Source organism: Erpetoichthys calabaricus, chromosome 8 (genome assembly GCF_900747795.2).
Source record: "Erpetoichthys calabaricus chromosome 8, fErpCal1.3, whole genome shotgun sequence".
In the NCBI taxonomy this organism is placed as follows: domain Eukaryota; kingdom Metazoa; phylum Chordata; class Cladistia; order Polypteriformes; family Polypteridae; genus Erpetoichthys; species Erpetoichthys calabaricus.
The window spans coordinates 97,634,726-97,656,994 of NC_041401.2; the positions used below are offsets into that span (position 1 = coordinate 97,634,726).

Here is a 22,269-nt window from a genome sequence, read left to right on the forward strand (position 1 = left end):
TCCAGCTGAGGACCATGCATGAGGACCCACAACATCCCGAGTCGAGGTCAGCAGCGCACCATCCCCACCATATACAGTGTTGACACTGCACTGCTTCCCCCTCCTGAGACGTTAGATGGTAGACCAGAATCTCCTTGAAACAATCCGAAAGTCGTTCTCCATGGCCTCCCCAAACTCCTCCCATGCCCGAGTTTTTGCCTCAGCAACCACCAAAGCCGCATCCCGCTTGGCCTGCTGGTACCTTTTAGCTGCCTCCAGAGTCCCACAGGACAAAAGGGTCCTGTAGGACTCCTTCTTCAGCTTGACGGCGTCCCTCACCACCAGTGTCCACCAACGGGTTCAGGGATTGCCGCTTACGGCCACAGCTCCGGTCAGCCGTCTCAACAATAGAGGCATGGAACATGGCCCATTCGGACTCAATGTCCCCCACCTCCCTCGGAACGTGGTCGAAGTTCTGCCGGAGGTGGGAGTTGAAGCTAATTCTGACAGGGGACTCTGCCAGGCCTGACCGACATCCTCCCCCACCATCGAAGCCTACTCACCACCAGGTGGTGATCAGTTGACAGCTCCGCCCCTCTCTTCACCCGAGTGTCCAAGACATGTGGACGCAAGTCCGACGACACGACCACAAAGTCGATCATCGAACTGAGGCCTAGGGTGTCCTGGTGCCAAGTGCACATATGAACACCCCTGTGCTTGAACATGGTGTTCGTTATGGACAATCCGTGATGAGCACAGAAGTCCAATAACAAAACACCGCTCGGGTTCAGATCGGGGAGGCCATTCCTACCAATCACGTCCTTCCAGGTCTCACTGTCATTGCCCACATGAGCATTAAAGTCTCCCAGAAGAACGAGGGAGTCCCCAGAAGGTATGCCCTCTAGGACCCCCTCCAGGGACTCCAAAAAGGGTGGGTACTCCAGACTGCTGTTCGGCCCATATGCACAAACAACAGTTAGGACCCCTCCCCCCACCCGAAGATGGAGGGAGGCTACCCTCTTGTCCACCGGGGTAAACCCCAATGAACAGGCTCCAAGTTGGGGGGCAATAAGTATGCCCACACCCGCTCGGCACCTCTCACCGGGCGCAACTCCAGAGTGGGAGAGAGTCCAGCCCCTCTCAAGGAGATTGGTTCCAGAGTCCAAGCTGTGCGTCGAGGTGAGCCCGACTATATCTAGCCAGAACCTCTCGACCTCGCACACTAGCTCAGGCTCCTTCCCCTTCAGAGAGGTGACATTCCACGTCCCAAGAGCCAGCTTCTGTAGCCAAGGATCGGACCGCCAAGGTCCCCGCCTTCGGCCACCACCCAACTCACACTGCACCCAACCTCCTTGCCCCCTCCCATAGGTGGTGAGCCCATGGGAAGGGGGACACACGTTACCTCTTCGGGCTGTGCCCGACCGAGCCCCATGGGTGCAGGCCCGGCCCACCAGGCGCTCCCCATCGAGCCCCACCTCCAGGCCTGGCTCCAGAGGGGGGCCCTGGTGACCTGCGTCTGGGAGAGGGAAAATGGCATCCAAATTTTTTATTCTTCATGGAAGATTTCTTTGAACCGCTCTTTGTCTGATCCCTCACCTAGGACCAGTCTGTCTTGGGTGGCCCTACCAGGGACATAAAGCCCCGGACAACAGAGCTCCTAGGATCATTGGGACACGCAAACACCTCCACCACAATAAGGTGGCGGTTCGAGGAGGGGAATATTTTGTGGTTCATATTTTCATGAACACCGCTGCCAATTCTTTTAAGCTTACATAGACTCCTACACTATTGTTGTAATGCTGAACAAGAGAGTGCATACACATCACCTGCGGCACACATATCGTTTACTTTTACTATTCGTCCATTGATACTGTTGAATGCCAATGTATAATCTGATACTACAGAAAAGTTTTTCTGTTGCATCAGGTTGTGTTTATTTTTAAAACAAGTTAGGCTTATTTTTTAAATGTGCAATGTGCTTTCTGCACATGTAACATGCATTTGTATGTCTAAGAGGGTTTTTTAGGAGTCTGTTCGTCTGTAGGCAGTTCAGCGTAAACAGAAGCTTGCTGTCTATCAGACTATGGTTAACAGTTCAGGAAAATCTCCACCCCAAGTTTGGGCACCACAGTAATCAGGATTATTATTATTCGGACAGAGGACAGCCCTGGGTAAGATGCCAGTTTACTGTAAAACACACTCACTTTCTCAGACTTGGCCAGTTAATCTAGCATTGTTGTTTTTGAGAAGTACCTGGTAGAAAAGCATACAGACACAGGGAGAACATTTAAACTTTACACAGACAGTGATCTGGCTGAGATTTGAACTCAAGACTCTTGAGCTATGGGGCAGCAGAACTAATTATTAGTCACCCAGCAAGAAAGTACAGATTTAAAAGTAAAATTGAGTTAAAGTTCTAATAAGAAGTAGCATGTGTTTAATGGAGGAATGCTATTTTGCAGAAAAAGCAGTAACAGCAGTCTTAGTCGGTGGCTGTCTCTGATTTGAATGAAGGCTGTAAACTATTCACAGCATTCTGATGTTGAAATGACCTGCAGCATTTGATGCAAGGAATCATTTTTCGTGGCATTATCCCTGTTTTCCCTGTGAGCAGTCTGCATGCTCCCCTTGTATCTCTATACCCCAGATATCTTGCACATGCATGATAAGTTCATTCTCCTAATTACACAGAGAATTATGAGTGTGAGTGAGCAAGTCCTTTAATAGACTGGCATCCTGCCTAAGCCTGGATCCCACTTTGCATACTGTGGAACAAGGATATGTTTGGGACCCTGAATTAGATAAATAAATAGATGGATGTAGTTTATGTAAATATATCCATCCTTCCATTTTATTATCCCACTCTTTCAAGTCTAGAATCAGAAAAGTTTAGCCCAAGGTTACCAGGCAAATTTGAGGCCCTGAAGTGGCATGGCAATGGGGTAAAAAGTCTTCCAATGACCCCACTAACATGGTGGTCTGATGCCATGCACTGGGTGATTTTAGAACACAGGCTTCTGGGAAATACGAGTAGCATTCAACATTCAGGTCTCTTTCCCAGCCTATTTTGGGATATTCCTGTCTCATTCTTCCTCCTTCCATTTTCTTTATTGGATTTTTATTTAATGATTGAAAAAAAGAATTTGTTCTTTTTTTTAATTTCAAATTATGTTCTGCCCATTTTTAAATAAAGCTAATCCATTTACAGGGTAGCTGAAAGACAAACACTGTTTTGGCACAAGCCAAAAATCATCTATGACTAAGGTTCCAGTCCATCACTATTTTAATATTGTTAAGAAGTGTGCCCGAGTATGCCCCATAGTGGACTGGCAGCCCATTCAGTGGTGGTTTCTACCTTGTAATCACCTGTCAGTATGGGTACAGAATGAACAGGATAAGCAGGTTAGAAGATGCACAGCTGGACTGATGGTAGAGCATAGATGTTATGGCTTAACTGGGTGAACTGGCCCATTATTGTTTCCTCTCCTTCTGTTTTTTTTTTTTCTTTTCCTCTTGCTTTAATCATTTTTGCCTTGCCTCTTCTTTTCTCTCTCTTTGGCGAATCATTTCTTGCCAGTCCATATTCCTCATTCTATTTACTTTCTTTTCTGAACCAACTTGATGTCTGTCAGTCTCCCACTCATGCCTTCCGCCTTCTCCTTCAGCCTTTCTTTGTCTTATGACCTTCTCTATTTCTTTGACCTTTCTCTCTGACTGTCCTTTGTTCTCCTCTCCCACTCTTTGATCTTTCTTTTTAGCTACTCACTATATTTTTACTTATCATATCGCATTTGTTGTTCTAAAGCGGCTAATGTGGCTGACTCAGCCTAATCCTGCTTTCTGGAGGAGCCTGGCATGTCTGCCTTTGACATAAACCTGTAATCTGCAGTCAGGTCAGTGTGCCATCTGCTTTCTGCACAGGAGTGCAAAGACAGAGACACCTGGCCACTCGGCACCTCTGAAGTGAGGATGTTCAGAGGCAAGAGACGCACGTCTTCTATGTCTTTTGTTTTCTGACAGCTTGGTCGAACACTATACAAATGTACTCCTCACTACAGAGAGGTTCTCTGGAATGTCCATTCTGGTTCCTTGGGCTGCCTGAAAAGCTCCTGAGTGAGTTGAGTGCCAACGATTTGACGGCATTCCACCTTGCAACGTGCAGCTGCTACTGATGAGCTCTCCTTTTTTTGGTAACACTGCCTAATGCTGTTCTGTCATTTGCTGCACATTTGATAGTGGGCACTGATTGGTTTGGGTAGTTGAGGCGGAGCAATGAATAAATGACACTTGAAAGTGCCCGTAAGTGCTGGCTAGTCAAAATGGCAAATCCCTCTGGATATTGGGATAAAACCAGCTCCACCATGCCACACAGTGGCATCTATTTCATTTTTGTGTTTTAAAATTATACAACTATCAATCAGAGTTGAGCTACAGTGCATCCAGAAAGTATTCACAGCGCATCACTTTTTCCACCTTTTGTTATGTTACAGCCTTATTCCAAAATGGATTAAATTCATTTTTTTCCTCAGAATTCTACACACAACACCCCATAATGGCAACGTGAAAAAAGTTTACTTGAGATTTTTGCAAATTTATTAAAAATAAAAAAATTGAGAAAGCACATGTACATAAGTATTCACAGCCTTTGCCATGAAGCTCAAAATTGAACTCAGGCACATCCTGTTTCCCCTGATCATCCTTGAGATGTTTCTGCAGCTTAATTGGAGTCCACCTGTGGTAAATTCAGTTGATTGGACATGATTTGGAAAGGCACACACCTGTCTATATAAGGTCCCACAGTTGACAGTTCATGTCAGAGCACAAACCAAGCATTAAGTCAAAGGAATTGTCTGTAGACTTCCGAGACAGGATTGTCTCGAGGCACAAATCTGGGGAAGGTTACAGAAAAATTTCTGCTGCTTTGAAGGTCCCAATGAGCACATTGGCCTCCATCATCCATAAGTGGAAGAAGTTCAAAACCACCAGGACTCCTCCTAGAGCTGGCCGGCCATCTAAACTGAGCGATCGGGGGAGAAGGGCCTTAGTCAGGGAGGTAACCAAGAACCCGGTGGTCACTCTGTCAGAGCTCCAGAGGTTCTCTGTGGAGAGAGGAGAACCTTCCAGAAGGACAACCATCTTTGCAGCAATCCACCAATCAGGCCTGTATGGTAGAGTGGCCAGACGGAAGCCACTCCTTAGTAAAAGGCACATGGCAGCCCGCCTGGAGTTTGCCAAAAGGCACCTGAAGGACTCTCAGACCATGACAAAGAAAATTCTCTGGTCTGATGAGACAAAATTGAACTCTTTGGTGTGAATGCCAGGCGTCACGTTGGAGGAAGCCAGGCACTGCTCATCACCAGGCCAATACCATCTCTAAAGTGAAGCATAGTGGTGGCAGCATCATGCTGTGGGGATGTTTTTCAGCGGCAGGGACTGGGAGACTAGTCAGGATAAAGGGAAAGATGATTGCAGCAATGTACAGAGACATCCTGGATAAAAGCCTGCTCCAGAGCGCTCTTGACCTCAGACTGGGGTGACGGTTCATCTTTCAGCAGGACAACGACCCTAAGCACACAGCCAGGATATCAAAGGAGTGGCTTCAGGACAACTCTGTGAATGTCCTTGAGTGGCCCAGCCAGAGCCCAGACTTGAATACGATTGAACATCTCTGGAGAGATCTTAAAATGGCTGTGCACCGACGCTTCCCATCCAACCTGATGGAGCTTGAGAGGTGCTGCAAAGAGGAATGGGCGAAACTGGCCAAGGATAGGTGTGCCAAGCTTGTGGCATCATATTCAAAAAGACTTGAGGCTGTAATTTCTGCCAAAGGTGCATCGACAAAGTATTGAGCAAAGGCTGTGAATACTTGTGTACATGTGATTTCTCAGTTTTTTTATTTTTAATAAATTTGCAAAAACCTCAAGTAAACTTTTTTCACGTTGTCATTATGGGGTGTTGTGTGTAGAATTCTGAGGAAAAAAATGAATTTAATCAATTTTGGAATAAGGCTGTAACATAACAAAATGTGGAAAACGTGATGTGCTGTGAATACTTTCCGGATGCACTGTATTTTTTTTAAAGCATTGCCCAGGTTAGTGATGATATAGGTCTTTCAATGTGGACCTCAGCACCTTCTCCATTTTCTTAGGTCTGCTGTCAGTCCATCCAATTTTCCACTTTATAATCCATAGAGCATAAGGAGTGGCTGGTGACTTTCTCAAACCAAACAACCACTTTTATTTATAAAACCAAGCGGCCGCTACCATCAAAGTCATTTTCTACTATTGGCCACACTCTGATTTTTACAAGCATTATTTTTGGCAGAAGGTTTTATTATTAGAGCTGCTACATCACACTTCCAGGTAGTTCGGTTCAATTGTGGGGTTTACATTTGCTCCCAATATCCAAGTGGATTTTCTTATGCATATATATATTTTTCTCTTTCCACGTTCCAAGGTGTAAAATTAAGCTATACAGTAACTTGTTATAGATTTGGTATGCATGAGTGTTAGATTGTGCCCTGTGAATAACTGGCTTACAGTCCAAGGATTTCTCCTCCCTTGAACATGATTGTAACACTCAAAGTCCATGTTACCCAATGACCTCTTATTAGAAGAAATGGATTCATGACTAGACCATACACAGATTGCCGAATGTGTGAGCATGGGAGTGTGTATGAGTGTGCCCTGTGATATGCTGGCATTCCATCTATGCTTTTTTCCTGACCTGCAACATTTACTGCCAGGAAAGACTACACCTCCCACAGCAATAAGTATTGAATGAATGAACAGATGTTAGTGTGAATATTTCTTGATTAGTGTGTGCCCTGTGATTGGCTGGTATCTCATTTAGGGTTGGATCATGCATTGTATCCAGTACTGCCAGAACTGGCAATGGCTCTTTACTGGAAGTAGCATAAATGAATGAGTAGATAGATTATTGGTGTGTGGCTGTGTTTTGTGAAAGACTGGTACACCATCATATGCACATGACACTTCCAGAGCAGGCTAGAGCTACAGGTGTCCTATATAGGAATAATGGGTGCAGATTAAGGATTGATGGGTGATTGAGTGGATTAATGAATGGATGTACAAATAAATGGATTGGTGAATATATAAATAGATGCATGTAAGTGTATGTAAGGGTAGACCTTATGCAGGACCAGATTATTAATTATTAAAGATAATTTCTTGCCTTACACTTAGTACTTCCAGGACTGGCTACAGTTCCAAATCCTCTATATTTGAATAATCAGTCACAGAAAGCGGGTGGCTAGATGAGTGTGGTAGCAATGGGCCACGAGATGAACTGGCATCCCATCTACTGTTAGCTCATAACTTGCACCCAGTACTGCTGAAATAGGTGAGAGCTTCCATATGAACCTGAAATGAAAAACAAAACACCTTCAAAAATGAATGAATAAGGGTACAGTTTGTGACCAGTGTTAAACAGCAGTAAGTATACCTTCATGTCTCCTTTTGAATGTCTGACAGACAAAGTCTTCATCTTCTCTGCTGGTTTTCATGTTCAGCCTCTTTCACTCACAGCCTTTCTCATTGGATTATTTTTTACTTTATCTGTCTTCATGTCTGCCTTCTCTCGTTCTGTCACATTAATTTTTATAACATCTAGGGCCTATTTCAGCAGCCTCTTGCTCAAGTAAACAACCAACCCTGCATGGAATACCAACGCATTGCAAATCACCTCTTGCATACAATATGCAGGGTCAATTTATATTTAAACTACAAATATACAGATATCCAAAAATCCATACCACATAACCACATTCACATGTACATTATGTAGGCACCAGAGAATACAATGTACCCTTGGGGCGCATAGGTCTCTAAAAGTCTCTCAGTGATTTGGTCCTAAGCTCTGTTTCCAGAGACATTTGTCTCTTCTTCACAAGGTGCAAAATTACAATGAAATGAAAGCAAAGACAAATCAATTGCTTTCAGATGAAATGTAGACACAAACTGGCCAGATGTCCAGAACCTTTTTGGTAGGAATCCTAGAATATCCCTGACTGGTGGATTATTGACGTGTTTGAACAACCGAGGGTGCTGATGGAGAGAGGCCAGCTCCATTTCTGAATAACTTCAAAAATTAATGGAGCAGTGCACACTGCCATCAGACTTTTGAAGGTTCTGGCTGTGAATCGATTTCACACAGGAAGTGTTGAGTGAACGCCCCCGCTGGGCCACTAAATGGGTTGGCAAGAAGCTTGTCTGTTCAAAGCTGTTTGTTTGTATGTGTTTTATTATTTCTTCAGGCTAAACAAAGCTATCCTCTAGAACGTGGTCAATGTAGCAAGTGTGCTTGGTGGCCTGGGGTTACAGCATTCATGAGAACAGACCACATATCTTGTTGTCCTGTAAACTTCTTTCTTTCAATCCAAAAAAAAATGGACCAAGATGATTTATGTCTTGAGTCATATGGATGGGAATACTGAGACTTGGAATATAATCTCCTAAACCCAACTACCACCTCAGCCTAGGCTGTGGTTTATCTTTAACCTTCCTATTATTGTAAGTTGCCTACTTGAACTGTGAAAGCATTAGACCAGGACAGAGTCCCTGTGCTTTGTGGGCTGACCACTTGTGAGAAACATGAAAAGCTGCATGGACACTCCTGGAGGAGATCAGTGTCATCTTATTGATTGTTTTGTCACAATTGCATTTCCATTGAAGAGCAGGGAGGATTGATGTCAAGGATCTGTCAAAAAAACAAAAAAGACATCCATCTATGCAATATCACACCTCGTAATTTCACTCTTGGTAGCATATCTAAAGCAGTGGGAGAAAATAAATTTAAAGGTGCAGCAGAACATGGAGTGGCAAACCAGATATAAAGGGACAAAACCTGCGGAGGTCTGATGAGACTATTGACATATATTACAATGTACATTAAAAATATGATTTCAATGACATCTTCTTTGTTTACTTATTTTTTACATCTTTGATATCATTTTGTTTAGCAGTGTTTACATTATTGCCTTCATTTTGTACTCGTTTTCATGGTTGTGGTCATTTTGTTTCTGGTAATGGTGTCCACTGCTAGTCACTTGGCCGGGGAAGGTGATGTGAACTGGGCATGGCCTGTGATGTCACTTTCCCACCATTATAAAACATGGTGACATACAGTGTAAGGCATTCAATAGTTAAGATAATTTTTGTGTGAATTTTTGTTATAGTATCTTTAATTGGTTCAGGGCTTCATTTTTTACCTACAATTTTGGAATAAGATTTTGGTTGCTGCGTCATTTTGACTTTTTGGCACAGATGTATGCTGATCCTTTTGATTATTATTTTTCCTAAATCATTTGTGTTTTTGTCTGTTGGTCTATGATTCAAAATTTAGACTATCTGAACTAGCCGTTTTTCACACTTGGGTCACAACAGATGAAGAGACAAAATCAGAAGGCAACAACATAGTCAGTAAACAGTAGCAAAAGCCAAAACTAGATATGTGGTCAAATAAAAAGGACATAAGCAAAATTATTAGAGACTTAGCAGAGACCCAACTGAGATACAGGTGGCTTAATAGCTAAACAAATAGTGCATTTCAGAATGTTGCTTAATTATTGTATTGAGTGATTGCTCAGTAATAACTAAAATTGAGAGACATAGTGAAACACAAATAGCATCAAGAAGGTGTGATCAAAGGCAAAAAAACATAGGAAGATCATGGTCAAAGACAGTCAGCAGGTGATTAGAATGGGTTAAAGGTGTGAGAAGCAGTGTACACTGATGATCAGGCAATGGCAAAGTTGAGTACCATGAATGTTCAGCTTGTACTTTCTTTGCAGTTTTTATCACAGCTATTGATATCACAGTGGGTGAAGACCAGTACTCTCCATTTATTTAGAAACAGCATCCTGCATGTCTTATCCAGGGTGTGCGCATTATGTTGCCAGAATGAATGGATGAGTTGATTCTATACACATTCTCTGTCCATGCATGTTGCAAAGACTGATGTGTGAAGCATTCATTACAGGAAAATCTCTAGGGATGGCATGGATTGCACTCTGTTGCTTGGGGGATGCGTGTGAACACTCCAGTCCTATAGGTGGCACTAAGCTTAAAATCCAGCAATAAGAACTGATGGGAATGATGATCAAACCTTGCTACAATTTCTATGACTGGTGACTTGTAGTAAACCTCCACACTCAGAATACATGGGAAGGAGGCCCAAAACTACAAAAGTGGGTGGTTTATTAAAGAAACACATACAGATAGGATGAACAAAGATAGAGCACAAGAATATATTTAAAAAAAAAATTGAGCGGTTGCCCTTGGCTTAACTCATCAAGAGTTTATCTCCTGGAGATGAGGCTTGGCTACTTTGATTAAACTGGTTAAATTACAAGTACTGTGAAAGTGACCCCTTCTCTCACATCCCATCTATTTCTTTGTTTTTTTCTTTGTTTCTTTCTTTCTTACAATGCTAAACTCTCTTCCTTTTTACCCAATTCTTGACTCAAAAGTGGAGCAGCAGTTTACAACCTCTTTCCTGAGTAGAGCATAATCTGGCGTCAGTACAAGTCTATGAAGTCCCAGGATCATCAATCCACAATGCTCTCTGGAGGCTCTTCAGATCATTTCAACTTTGTACATTCAATATCCATTACAAAGTCAGGGGCCCCATTTATAAAACTTTGTGTGCATTTAAGCATTAAAGTGTCTATGCTGAGAAACAGGAAAATCTGTCTGACAAAAAAATCTGATTTATTAAGCCTGGCTTATGCACATTTCTAAGCAATCTACCTTTTGTAAGTCACAATCATTTTGTAAATGTGCCTCAAACCCTGCCCAGTTGCCCCCTGAAACAACCATATATGAATCATGCTAATCATCCTCATTCATATGCAGTCATGATGCTGCTCACTTTCATTGGCTGGTAGAGCAGCCTCCCATCTGACACATTGAAGTCCTGTCACTTACGTCTGAGGAGTCCCATGGTACACTCTACAAATGAGTGCACAAAGACATGTGCAGCATTACGGTGACTAACCTCTGTATTCTGAGGGTCAGGGATATGAATAATGTATCAGCAGGTAGGCACTGCTGCTGTCAGAATGAATAGTACAGTACTTTACCAACAACCCAGCCATCATGTACAGCATCATCAGCAAATTGTTTGCCAAAGCTATTTTGCCACAACATAAACAAATCATGGGTTGACCCAGGCAACCAAGCCATGAGGTTTGTCATTCTCATCTTGGTATCACAGATGACGTTTGTATTAATGGAGTGTAACTGCTTACAGTTAACCAAAGCAGTCATTTTCACTAGGTGTCCTGATTACTTTAAGAATACTGGACACTGCTGCAAAATGCCTTTTTATGTTGGCAAAGTCATCTTCTGTTTTATGTACAGTATGTACACCTATATCATATGGAAAATGAATGTGGTGTCTTGTCAGTCAGTTAATGTCTTCCAGCACAGCCATGACAGTAAAGCTTGGTTGAAAGTATTCCTGACCAGTCATCCAGTTCCCTGTGAAGTGACAACAAGTAGCCGATATAATCTGACGAAAAAACAAAACTGTTCTTCAGTGCAAATATGTAGCATTGGCCCTCCTCAAAGGGAAGTAAAATACCATCTGTATATCATAATTATCACTTTAGAGGTTTAATATGTTTGTTACATCATCACACATTGTAATAACAGCGTGTGAGTCGTCATTTATCTGGTTTGGTTGCATTTCCCTTCTTGATCAAGGGTTTAGTCATTTCGCAATTTCATGCAAAGTGTTGTGTGAAAAGTTGCTTATACACATTTTGGGCCTGTTTTGTACATAAGTTTTATAAATCTGACATCTGGTTTCTTAGGCTGGATTTGGCTAAATGATTACAGGATAATCAGTGATTACTTTCCAATACCTCACCTTTAAAAGAGCAGCATGTCCCTACTTCTAAAATGGATCAGTGGTGCTGCCCCCTGTTGGTCAGGAGACATTTTGCCTGTATACCAACATTGGGCCATCTCTATGTTCTGAGAATAATACAAGTTTCTAGTCAGGTTGCAACTTTCTCCTTTCCTTCCCACAAACCAACCCCCCAAGGTGGCTCTGCTTGTTGTTGTTTTTGCAGCACAAATTACATTTTCAGGTCTTAACTGCCCTCTGGAGGTTTCCTTTTCTTACCAGCATGGTGACACTCTCAGCAATATGTCACATTTCAGAAAAAAATTAAGCAATAAATAAAGAAATATATTGTATTATATAGAGAACCTTTCTCGCCAGTCGTTGGCCATTTACAGAGAACATTGTTTGGATCCCACCAGTCCACTCCTGTTTTGGCCCACCATAAGTATTGTCACATTAATTTATTTTGCAGTAAGTTCAGGAGGCCTTCATGTGCACATCATTCCAAACAGAACCTGCACACAAAATGTTTCACTATTTCTGCTTAGTGACGTCATTTGTCATTTGATACAAGCAGAGCAGCCATATAATGCTTTGAGCTCTGAGTTCTTAACTATGAGTAGTAGCGGCAGTACACCATGCCACTTCGTCCATTTTCCTTATATGCATTTTCCATTGCAGAGAGTTATAGTGCATTAGATAGGAACCAAGCCTGGGAAAAATGCCTTTGTATCTAAGGGCAAGAACCCGGCAAATTTTGAGTTATCACATTTTTGGGATATTGGAGGAAGACACTGTACTGCTATAATACACACAACATAAAGAGAATGTGCAAACTCAATTTAGACAGCGATCAGGCCTGGAATAGAAGAACCCAGATCCTCCAGCTAAATTTTAAACAGTTCACTGCTGTGCTGCCCTGATCAACGCCCACTGGTTAAGCATTGTATGAAGCAGCACTGGTGTACTGATTGAAAAGAAAAATCCTTACCATGTAAGGAACTTAAAATAGCAATTGTCAGTGTGTGTGCATGTGCACACTGGTAGTGGTAGTGACAGGTTTACATTTCCATATTTAACGGAGAAAAAAGATACTGTGATTTTCAAATACTGAGAGCTGTTCAACTGCATGTAAATAAACAGTCATTTAAAAATAAGCCTAGACACATTCCAAAATTAATATATGGTTCCAGTTTTACTCTGAAGGAGTTAGGTGTCATGCATCAGAATTTAATAAAAAAAACAATGAAGAATTTGCTTATTAGTGTAGCACGTTTCGGGATAAGGTTTGAAAAATGACTTCATCCAATAATAATAAATGTTATCACAATGCCAGGAGGGAATGTTCCCCACTTTGTAAATTTGCTTGTAGGAAGGAGTCAGAAGGTTTGTGGATTCAATATACTTGTTGCTGACTTTGTCTTTTTCTCAAAACAAATCCAGAGTCACAGATCAACAAAGAGCCCTCTAACATGTAGGATACCAAACAGTTTGTTCTCGGTTTATTTGTGCTTGAATGTTTGTCTTATATTAGTACCTTTGCTTTCCAGGATAGATCATTGTAGAGAGGACACTAAGTGGCTCCTAGTATTAAGAAGTTACTCCCACCCATCTGTCTCTAGCACCTAGAGTATGATCTACACTTGAACATGTAGAGTGGATTAATAGCTGTTATTCCATTCCCCCCCCCCCCCCCTCGCCCCCCAATACACACGCATATGCTTGTCTCATCTGAAGTAGTCTCAGAGTGATGGATTGTACGTTCACACATCTACCAGCCCATGCTTCATTAAGCACTCATTCCTTCAGTTCCTGTTTACAGCTTGGTTGCTAAGCAGTGACATCACACCGTCTCCTCCCCTCTTCCTCACACATGTACACACACACACACACACACACACTCTGCGCGCAAACGCTCATACTCCCTCATCAGGGCTCAGACACAGGAGCTGTTCAGAGCAGCCAGTGCTGAATGCAGGCAGACAGCATGCTCAGAGTTTGCCAGGCAGACAGAGCATAAGACTGGCATTCTCCATGTAGTCCTGCTTGGGCTAGGGGGATTTTTTTTTTTTGAATGGGGGGGTAAAACTTGATACGCTGGCTGAAACTGGGTTTTTATTGCACCTGGTGAACAAGGAACAGGATAAAGTTTGATAACCACTCTGTGGTGTTGCAGTTGGCTGTATCTCTGGGATTTTTAACTCTTCTTTTTTTTTTTTTTGGTTCTCCTTCCATTCCTCTGGGTTTGGGCTGTCAGACGAAGGGTGCATGCATGACACTCCGCAAAGGAGAAAAGACGACCATTAGCATCCAGGAGCACATGGCGATCGATGTCTGCCCCGGTCCCATTCAGCCAATCAAGCAGATCTCTGACTATTTTCCCCGCTTCCCGCGGGGTCTTCCCCCCACAGTGACCCCTGCCATCAGCCGCACCAGTTCGCTGCGCTCATCAGCCAGTCAACCTTCATCAACAGCCCCTTCGGATGCCTCCCGAGAGGATGAAGATGTGGACAAGGTGTTTGGAGCAGCAGCGGCAGCTGCCATGCCTGGGAAAAAGGAAGAAGAGCCAGAGGTTGAGGGCTACGACTCCGATGACTCCAGTGAGTATTGTGAGCTCCGTCAGAATGGGGGTGAATGGGATGGTGGGGGGCAGGCAGTTGTTTGTAGCAACTGTGGAACTGTCTCAAGTATTCACACTCAAAGCCACAGTGTATAATAATTCAACTCTCTGCCACAGTCAAGTTTTCGATTATAGTTTCACTCCAAGGCACAACACGCAGATTATCACATAGTTATAGCAAACCTTAAATATAAAAAAAGACATCTCCATCACATCTGCTGTACCACTTTGTACACTTTATACAATGTTTAGCAGCAACACTGCACACTGCTCACAGAATAATCAGCAGTGCTAAATCCCACCTTTTACTGCTACACAACTCCCTCTCACATTCATCAGCAATAAAGCTTTTCACTCCTCGCTAAGGCTTCAAAAATGCTTCTACATGCATCACACAGAGTACTTGGCACTACGGCGACAGATTGCTTACACAATTGTCAACACTACTGCTATGCACCTCTCTTTCAAAACTCAGCCATGCTTCTTCATGTCTCCCGCTAAATATCCATGAATGTCTCTTCACACCCCAACAATGTTCACATGGCGTTGCCACAGATGTTTGACACATAAGATTACTAACATGCTGCTGCACACAATAATCCACATGCTGCTACACACCTCTCACTGTAATGTTAATCTGGATGGGGTTTGCAATCATCTTTCAAACATTTCTCACTCTGTTTCAAACAGTTGTTTCCATACACGTCTCACGTACTAGCAAATGGGAACACTTAACATCTATCAAAAAGCCTTGATAATAATAGGTAAAATATTCCACAGTCTTGCAAGAGTTCCTGTATGTCTTTGTGTTTTACGGCAATGCTGTGTAATGTGGCGACAGAATCGCACTCCAAGATGTCACTTGTCTCGTCTCTTTCCTGTCGTCTGCATGCGCTTTGTTATTCCCCAGGTGGGGAAATGTGACTTTCTTCACGACAGGAGCTTTGATTTCACGCTCAGATTCTCAGGCTGCTTTTGTGAGCCTGTGGTAAGGCAGATGCTTACTGCAACACAACCTTTGTTATGCAGCAGAGCAGGGCACTGGACAGAAGCCTTGAGAGGCAGGGCACCTGAGAATACATGAATAGAGAAGGAAGACAGCTGGATGGAAGTGCGCCTCCAGATTGTCAACTGTTGCATCAATAAACTTCCTCCTTCACGGTCCGTTCACAGTACAGTAAATTTTAATAAACTGTTAGATTGTAATTCTATTCCAGCTCGCAATTCTGGTGGATGAGCCTGGGAGCTGGTGTATATTATGTTGTAAAATGGTGAGATTAAATAATACTGTTAGCATTAATGGAGCTATAGTATGTTAGGGTACTTCCACAAAGAGGCTGCTACTACCCACTATGACACAACATCAACAAGCACAAAGGGACACAAATAAGTAGCCACTTCTACATACTGTATAGTACCATACACTTGAGAAAGTGCTTTCCACAAAGTGCTATACACTGTTCGGTATCTCTGCAAGTGTAGAGTGGTGGCACAGTGGTTAGTGCTGTTGCACAGTTCAGATCCCAATATGACCACAGTTTGTGATGGGTTTGCCAAGGTTTTTCTAATACATGCATGTTTGAGTGAGCGTGAGTGAACCCCGTGAGAGACTGTTTGCCTAGTCAAGGTTGGTTCTCAATGTGTACTAGTTGCTGGGGGATATTCACTGAAGTACTGCAATCATGATATATATAAGCAAGTTATAAGACAGGTTGGTGTGTTCATTGTCTTTGTCAGGTCTTAAAATGTTGTGCATATTTTGCAGCATCACAACATTCAACCATTGTAGCCTACCCATAATATCTTGATATTGATACCATTCTTAGGAGTGCAAAGCACAAAGACTCTTTGTTCACATCCATTCATAATATGACAACAGCTACAATTTAGCTATCAAAGTGAAGAGCAGCAGTGGGTTACTGCATACAATGACTCTCGTAGTATCAGCACAGTGTTGTCACTGATGCCTACAAATGCTGTCACATGTCTTCCTATTAGTTATCAGCTGAATTGTGCAGCTTAAGACCCTCTGAAAACTTGCATCCTCATCCATCAGCTCATTTGTGCAGGGTTGATCAGAAACTGTGTTCATGAGTGTTCCATGGGACAAAGCAACTTGGCTACTGGACAGAATATGATATTATTATTATATGATATTTATTTCCCCTTGGGATTAATAAAGTATCTATCTATCTATCTATCTACTGTCACAACTGGCTCAGTCACCCTTTGACATTGTATTGAAGTAAGTGGGTTTAAATGGTCAATGAATGAATGAATACATTAATATATATATAAATATTTTTTAATCCACTGATGCTTTGCAGTCTGATGCTTTGAGACACATAGGTTGATGAGAGTTCTCAAAGTAAACATCAGACAATATGTAGACCCTGAGTTGAATGGGAAGTTTCACATCTATTGAGGTCATGTGTTGTCCCAGCTTTTTGTTGTGATGATCCCATGCTGAGCATTTTTAGTCTAATGGCAGCATGATACTAAAGACCAAGGACTGTGAATTAAAGATTGCTGTCTACTGCTGTATATTGCCATTTCTAAAATGTGTTACCACAGAGGGGATTCCTTTTCAAGATTTAAATTTCAGATGGTCCGATTCTGTGGAAGCTCCATATTATAAACTATTGACATTGCTACCCTCTGATTTTATTATAGATACAGGGTCTATCTATAATAGTAAGTCTATGTTTTCATCTCCTAAATGGTTTCAGTAGCGTACATTTATACTGAGCACCTAGTGATGTGTAAATTTCATCCATCTAGTTTTAGAAAGCATGGTTCTTATGGACTTAAAATCACTTCATAATACAGACCTATAGAGCACTACTGGAAGGAAAGCCAGTTAATGCGTCATCAGTTTTTAGAAACCAGCACCTTCTTGCAATTGGCAGGGTAGGAATCACCCTGGGCAGTATACCAGTCCAGCACAGGCCACTTTCACACACATATTTCTTTTGCAGTATCTGAAGTACGCCCATGTCACCACAGTGGGAGCATGTAGATCATATCAGGGGTGCCAGGGCTTCAGTTTGGCAAGTCTACATACAACACTACATAGTATCTCAGTACGAGTAGCCGTCACAGATAAATATAAGCTATGTAGCTCAACCTCAGGGCAGAGCAGATTGGTTTTGAACTTTCATCTGCATTTGTGGGATATGAGAGGTGAAGCAGTGAGAGGCAGCTCTTTGGCCATAATGGAAACTAAGTCTCAAAAGCAGGCATGTGATTGGCTTAACAGATCACCTTAACTACAGCATCCAGACTTAATTTGATAACAGGAGCAGAAAGGCATAATGACCCTTTGTTAATGTTAATAACACGCTTGGCACAGTTCCAAATGGGAAAACACTCGTTAGCGTCTCAACCACAGAGATAAAAAAAAGAACAACTTGATTAGTGTTCATCGCTTGATGAGGGCATGAAAGGGTGTGATTTGTTTCCTATTTTAATGCATTCTTTGATTAGCTTCCTTTTTATTTTCCACTCATCTTGCTTTGGACTATGTATATTTTATATATTGCGGAAGTATTGATGGTAAAAGGTGCTATATAAAGCCACAGAGAAGTGAATATTTAGAATTTTCTAAATGATAAGATTTCTGGATCTGTTTTAGTTTGAAAGGTGCTGCACACATTTGGTGTTAGTCATGAAAAAAGGCACTACAGAAAAATCTGTTTCATCACATACTTGATAAAAGATAAAATCGTTCAACAAAATTCAGGAATTTCAAGACATAATCTAAAGAAATATTGATCAAAATTTAAATTATCATGAATGGTAGATCTTGAGGGGTCTCATTGCGCACCCTGTTTGTAGATCTATAAGCAGTGAAGCTTGTGTTTCAAAAAAGAAACAAGCCTCAGTGGAAGGCAAGCACTGCTCCATGGTCTCCATTAAATTTTCTTTTGGAACATATCAGTTATTTTGTTATCATTTTAAATGTGTCATTGAGGTATAGTATTTTGAGTTAATTTTTGCTTGTTCTTTATGGAATCAACATCATTCATCTAACTCATATTACACACATTTGTGAATACCACCATGCTCTTACTCATTACAAATTAAAATGTTTCTAACTATGGAAAAGCTTATGAAGTAAATTTTTAAGTGTTATTATATCCTCCATTGATCCACTATCATTCCATTTTCTGAAGCCACAATGTTTTCAAAGCACCAGATCCAATCCTAGTACCATTGGGTGCCAGTCCATCAAGGTGTTTTCACATATCTAATGCAAATATCATTGTTACTGCATATGTTTTAAATTTACCTGTGTCCTTATCATTAACATGGTTACAGTTTAAAATAGCAGTGTGGTTATTATTTGTGTTTATGCTTCTCTCCCACACCCCAAAGACATACACCTTATGTTGAACGGTGTGCAGTGGTAGTGCTGCTGCCTCGCAAAAAGTAGACCACGGTTCAAATACCAAGTGCTGCTTGCGTAGAGTTTGCATGTTGACCACAAGCCTGTGTGGGTTTCCACCCAAAGTCCAAAGACATTCAGGTTAGGTGGACTGGTGATGCTAAATTGGCAGCTGAAGTGTGGTGTGTGTGTGTGTGTGTGTTCACTCTGCAATAGACTGGCAGCCCTGTCAGGGACTGTTCCTGGCTTGCACCCGATGCTTGATGGGATAGGCTTCAGTTTCCCCAATACCTTGCTCCAGATAGGCAGGTTTGGGTAACGAATGGATGTCTTAAACAAACAAACACAGGAAACAAACTATTAAGAAACATAGCTGAAACTGAAACCTTGGCTACTTTCAAACATTATCCAGATGTGATATCAAAGCCGACCTCTTAGCTATTAGCTGACTAAAGAAGCTTGATGAACAGAATGGTCTCCTCTTGCTTGTCAAATTTCTTATGTTTTAAGTGGACTTGATAATGGTTGGATAGATGAATTTTGCATTACATTACAGCATTGGCTTTGTTGACTGAGTATGATATCCTGTCTGATTAGTAATAAAAAGCTTTGCAGGGGCAGAGACTTTCAGAGGATCCATACACAGCCTTGTCTGATGATTGGATTTTCATGAGATATTGCATACTTGCTGTCACAAATTATTTTAGGAGAAAAATGCCAGAGGAATTGTCTTGAAAAGATGTTACATGTAAGATACCAGCCACAGAAAAAAGAAATGTCTGTCTCCAGCCATTTGTCACAATATCATCACTTGTGTTTAAGAAAGTAGTGGGCTCAGAGTTATTGTTGATTTTTTTTGATACTTACTGACTATGTCAGTGCTTTACATATTTGTAGAGATAAAAAATGAATTTGTGATATAATTTAAGGCAGGAACCTGATTCTTTTTTACAGTTTAAACTGACTAGTGGTCCGAGCTGACAGCCAGAAACTACAAATAGGTTCTTTATTGATTAAAGAACTCATATAATGAGAGATTCTTCAGTTGGTCACACACTGATGCAGCAGAAAAGTACAAACTACATAAATATTTAAAATTATGACATAACATGTTTAAATGGACTTAATCCAAATCAGAGTACCACCGGGCACAAAGCAGCAAGCAGTTCTGTCAGAATGGGGTCCACTCATAAACATGTCCAGATTACATAAAAGGCATATTGTTGGGGACGAGGGATCAGTCCCAAGTTCCAGGCCAAAATGTCAAGGGGGACACATGAAGAACTAGAGGGGGTGTGATCTGATAAAATCCCAAATATTCCAAGAAGTAGCAGAGAGAATGAGAAGAGCACAACATGATGTTTGGGGAGGCATTTTCTGGCTAAATGACTCCCTGGAGCCGAGACTGTGTGGGAAGAAAACCAAGGTACACATGAGCACAGCATGCATATTCAACACAGACAATGACTGGGCATGGCATTCACACCCAAGACCTTGGATCCATGAGGCAGCAGCACTAACCACAGTACAGCTGTGGAGGGCCAGCTGCTTTGTAACTACTTCAGTTCACTTCCTCATTAAACTGCATCAGACCTAAATACAATGCAGCTTCAAATTTGCTAAAATCAGTGCACCAAAAGTACAAGATCTTACCCCATCATATTTAAAGGTACTGCCAGGCTGTCGTAACACTCATGAGGTGTTTTTGGGCATTGTTTCAGAAATACTGACACATGTGGCTACTCTCTGTTGCCAATACATTTTATATGATGATGGCAGACCCAAGCTGCCCAGTCTTTAATTAGGAAAAGAAACCAATGTGCTGGCAGGCTGAGGCCACAGAATCACACTCAGTATTATATTGAATGTCAGCTGAACTGCCTCTGCCCATAATATAATAAGGACAATTAATTGCAATAACCATCAGTTTATGCAAATAAAACCAGGAGATCAATCAGCAACAGGCTTTTTTTTCAAAGCATTGGGCTTTCATTAAAAGCATCTAAACAAAATGCATCAAGTGTTTGTGTGGAGGTGCTGGCAGTTCTGAAGTAGGTTCAGAGACACTGATAGTCTGCCACAAGTCCAACATCCAATAAGTAAAGGTTTACATAAAGAGCATCAAATGTTTAGCACAGATGAGAAGTTCCTCCGTTTTGTTCAATTAACTTTTAGCTCAGTTGTGTCAAAATCTGCTGTCAAGCTGTCAAGGTTTTCATTTTGTTTATGTCACAGTTTCAAGACAGTCTGTGTGAGGAAGAGCTTCCCAAATTCCAACTTAAATGCACTTCTCATAGTACACACACAGTTTATCTGTCACACACTCCAGCACACATGACTATCGTAGGAAATACACTCATTAAAGAGCAGAAGTCTCTTTCATGCATTAATATTCAGAAACGGCTCTGAGACATGTGCAGGTGTCAGATTGTGTCACACACAAGCAAGCAGACACATACAGGAACTGTCACAAGTCACAATATGTCTCCTAAAACTGCAAACATTTCAGCGTACTTTGGAAAATATTAAATTAAAGTTTCTGCTGCTTTATCAATATGCTTATTTCCCTTTGAGCAGAGAGGTTTGACATCTTTTTGACATGCAATGAAAATCCTTTCACACATGCAACTTAATGGAGCCATTGCCTCTTGAAACACTATTCAAAAAATTGGGGCAAGAGCAGGCCATTCAGCCCAGCAAAGTTTGCCAAGTCTATCCACCTAATTTCCACAAAATAACATCAAGTTGACATTTGAAGGTCCCTAAGGTTCTGCTGTCTACCATACTACTTGTTAACTTATTCTATGTGTCTATAGTTCTCTATGTAAAGAAAAACATTCTAATGTTTCTGTGAAATTTACCCTTACCAAGATTCCAATCATGTCCCCGTTTTCTGGTTGAACAATCTTGATCCACATTTTAATGTCTATTTGTTTAAACTGAAAAATGTTTAATTCTTTTAATCTTTCCTAATAACTCATACCCCTTTCTCCCACAATCAGTCTAATCACACTTCTCTGGACATTTTCAGATATGTCTTCTTTCAATGTGGTGCCCCAGGTGCAATGTGCTGAGGTGTCACCCGCTGCAGTTGGGTCCCAATCCAGGTGGTTCAACATGTGGTGGGTGCAGCAACATGCTATCAGCACATGCTCCCTGTATTGCATACAATAGGATTCATTTTGAGTTGCTGTTTGGGAAACTATATCCTTGTCTGACAGAGCTGCTCTCCTTGGTGCTGAAAGTCACAACTAGAAGGACATGGACACAGAAGCAGTGATCGGTCTGCCTAAATGACAAGTACATGATGTAAACATTATGGAAAGTAAGCAAATTCACTCATGAACCATTGAGCCTCCTTGCAAAAACTAAAACACCTGGAAAGAAACCAAAATCGGTAGGCTGAACTGTT

General features: G+C 41.7%; 1 protein-coding gene across 2 annotated transcripts in view; it reads left to right on the forward strand.

Moving 5' to 3' along the window:
- doc2b (double C2-like domains, beta) overlaps positions 1–22,269 on the forward strand; it is a 462,393-nt gene that overhangs the window by 186,285 nt on the left and 253,839 nt on the right. Inside the window, exon 2 of one of the 2 annotated variants that reach the window (XM_051930789.1) lies at positions 14,262–14,450. In XM_051930789.1, coding sequence (XP_051786749.1) covers positions 14,262–14,450 — 189 coding nt within the window. Of the gene's footprint in view, positions 1–12,944; positions 14,451–22,269 lie in introns of those variants that run through there. The other variant, XM_028807125.2, reaches the window with a different exon arrangement.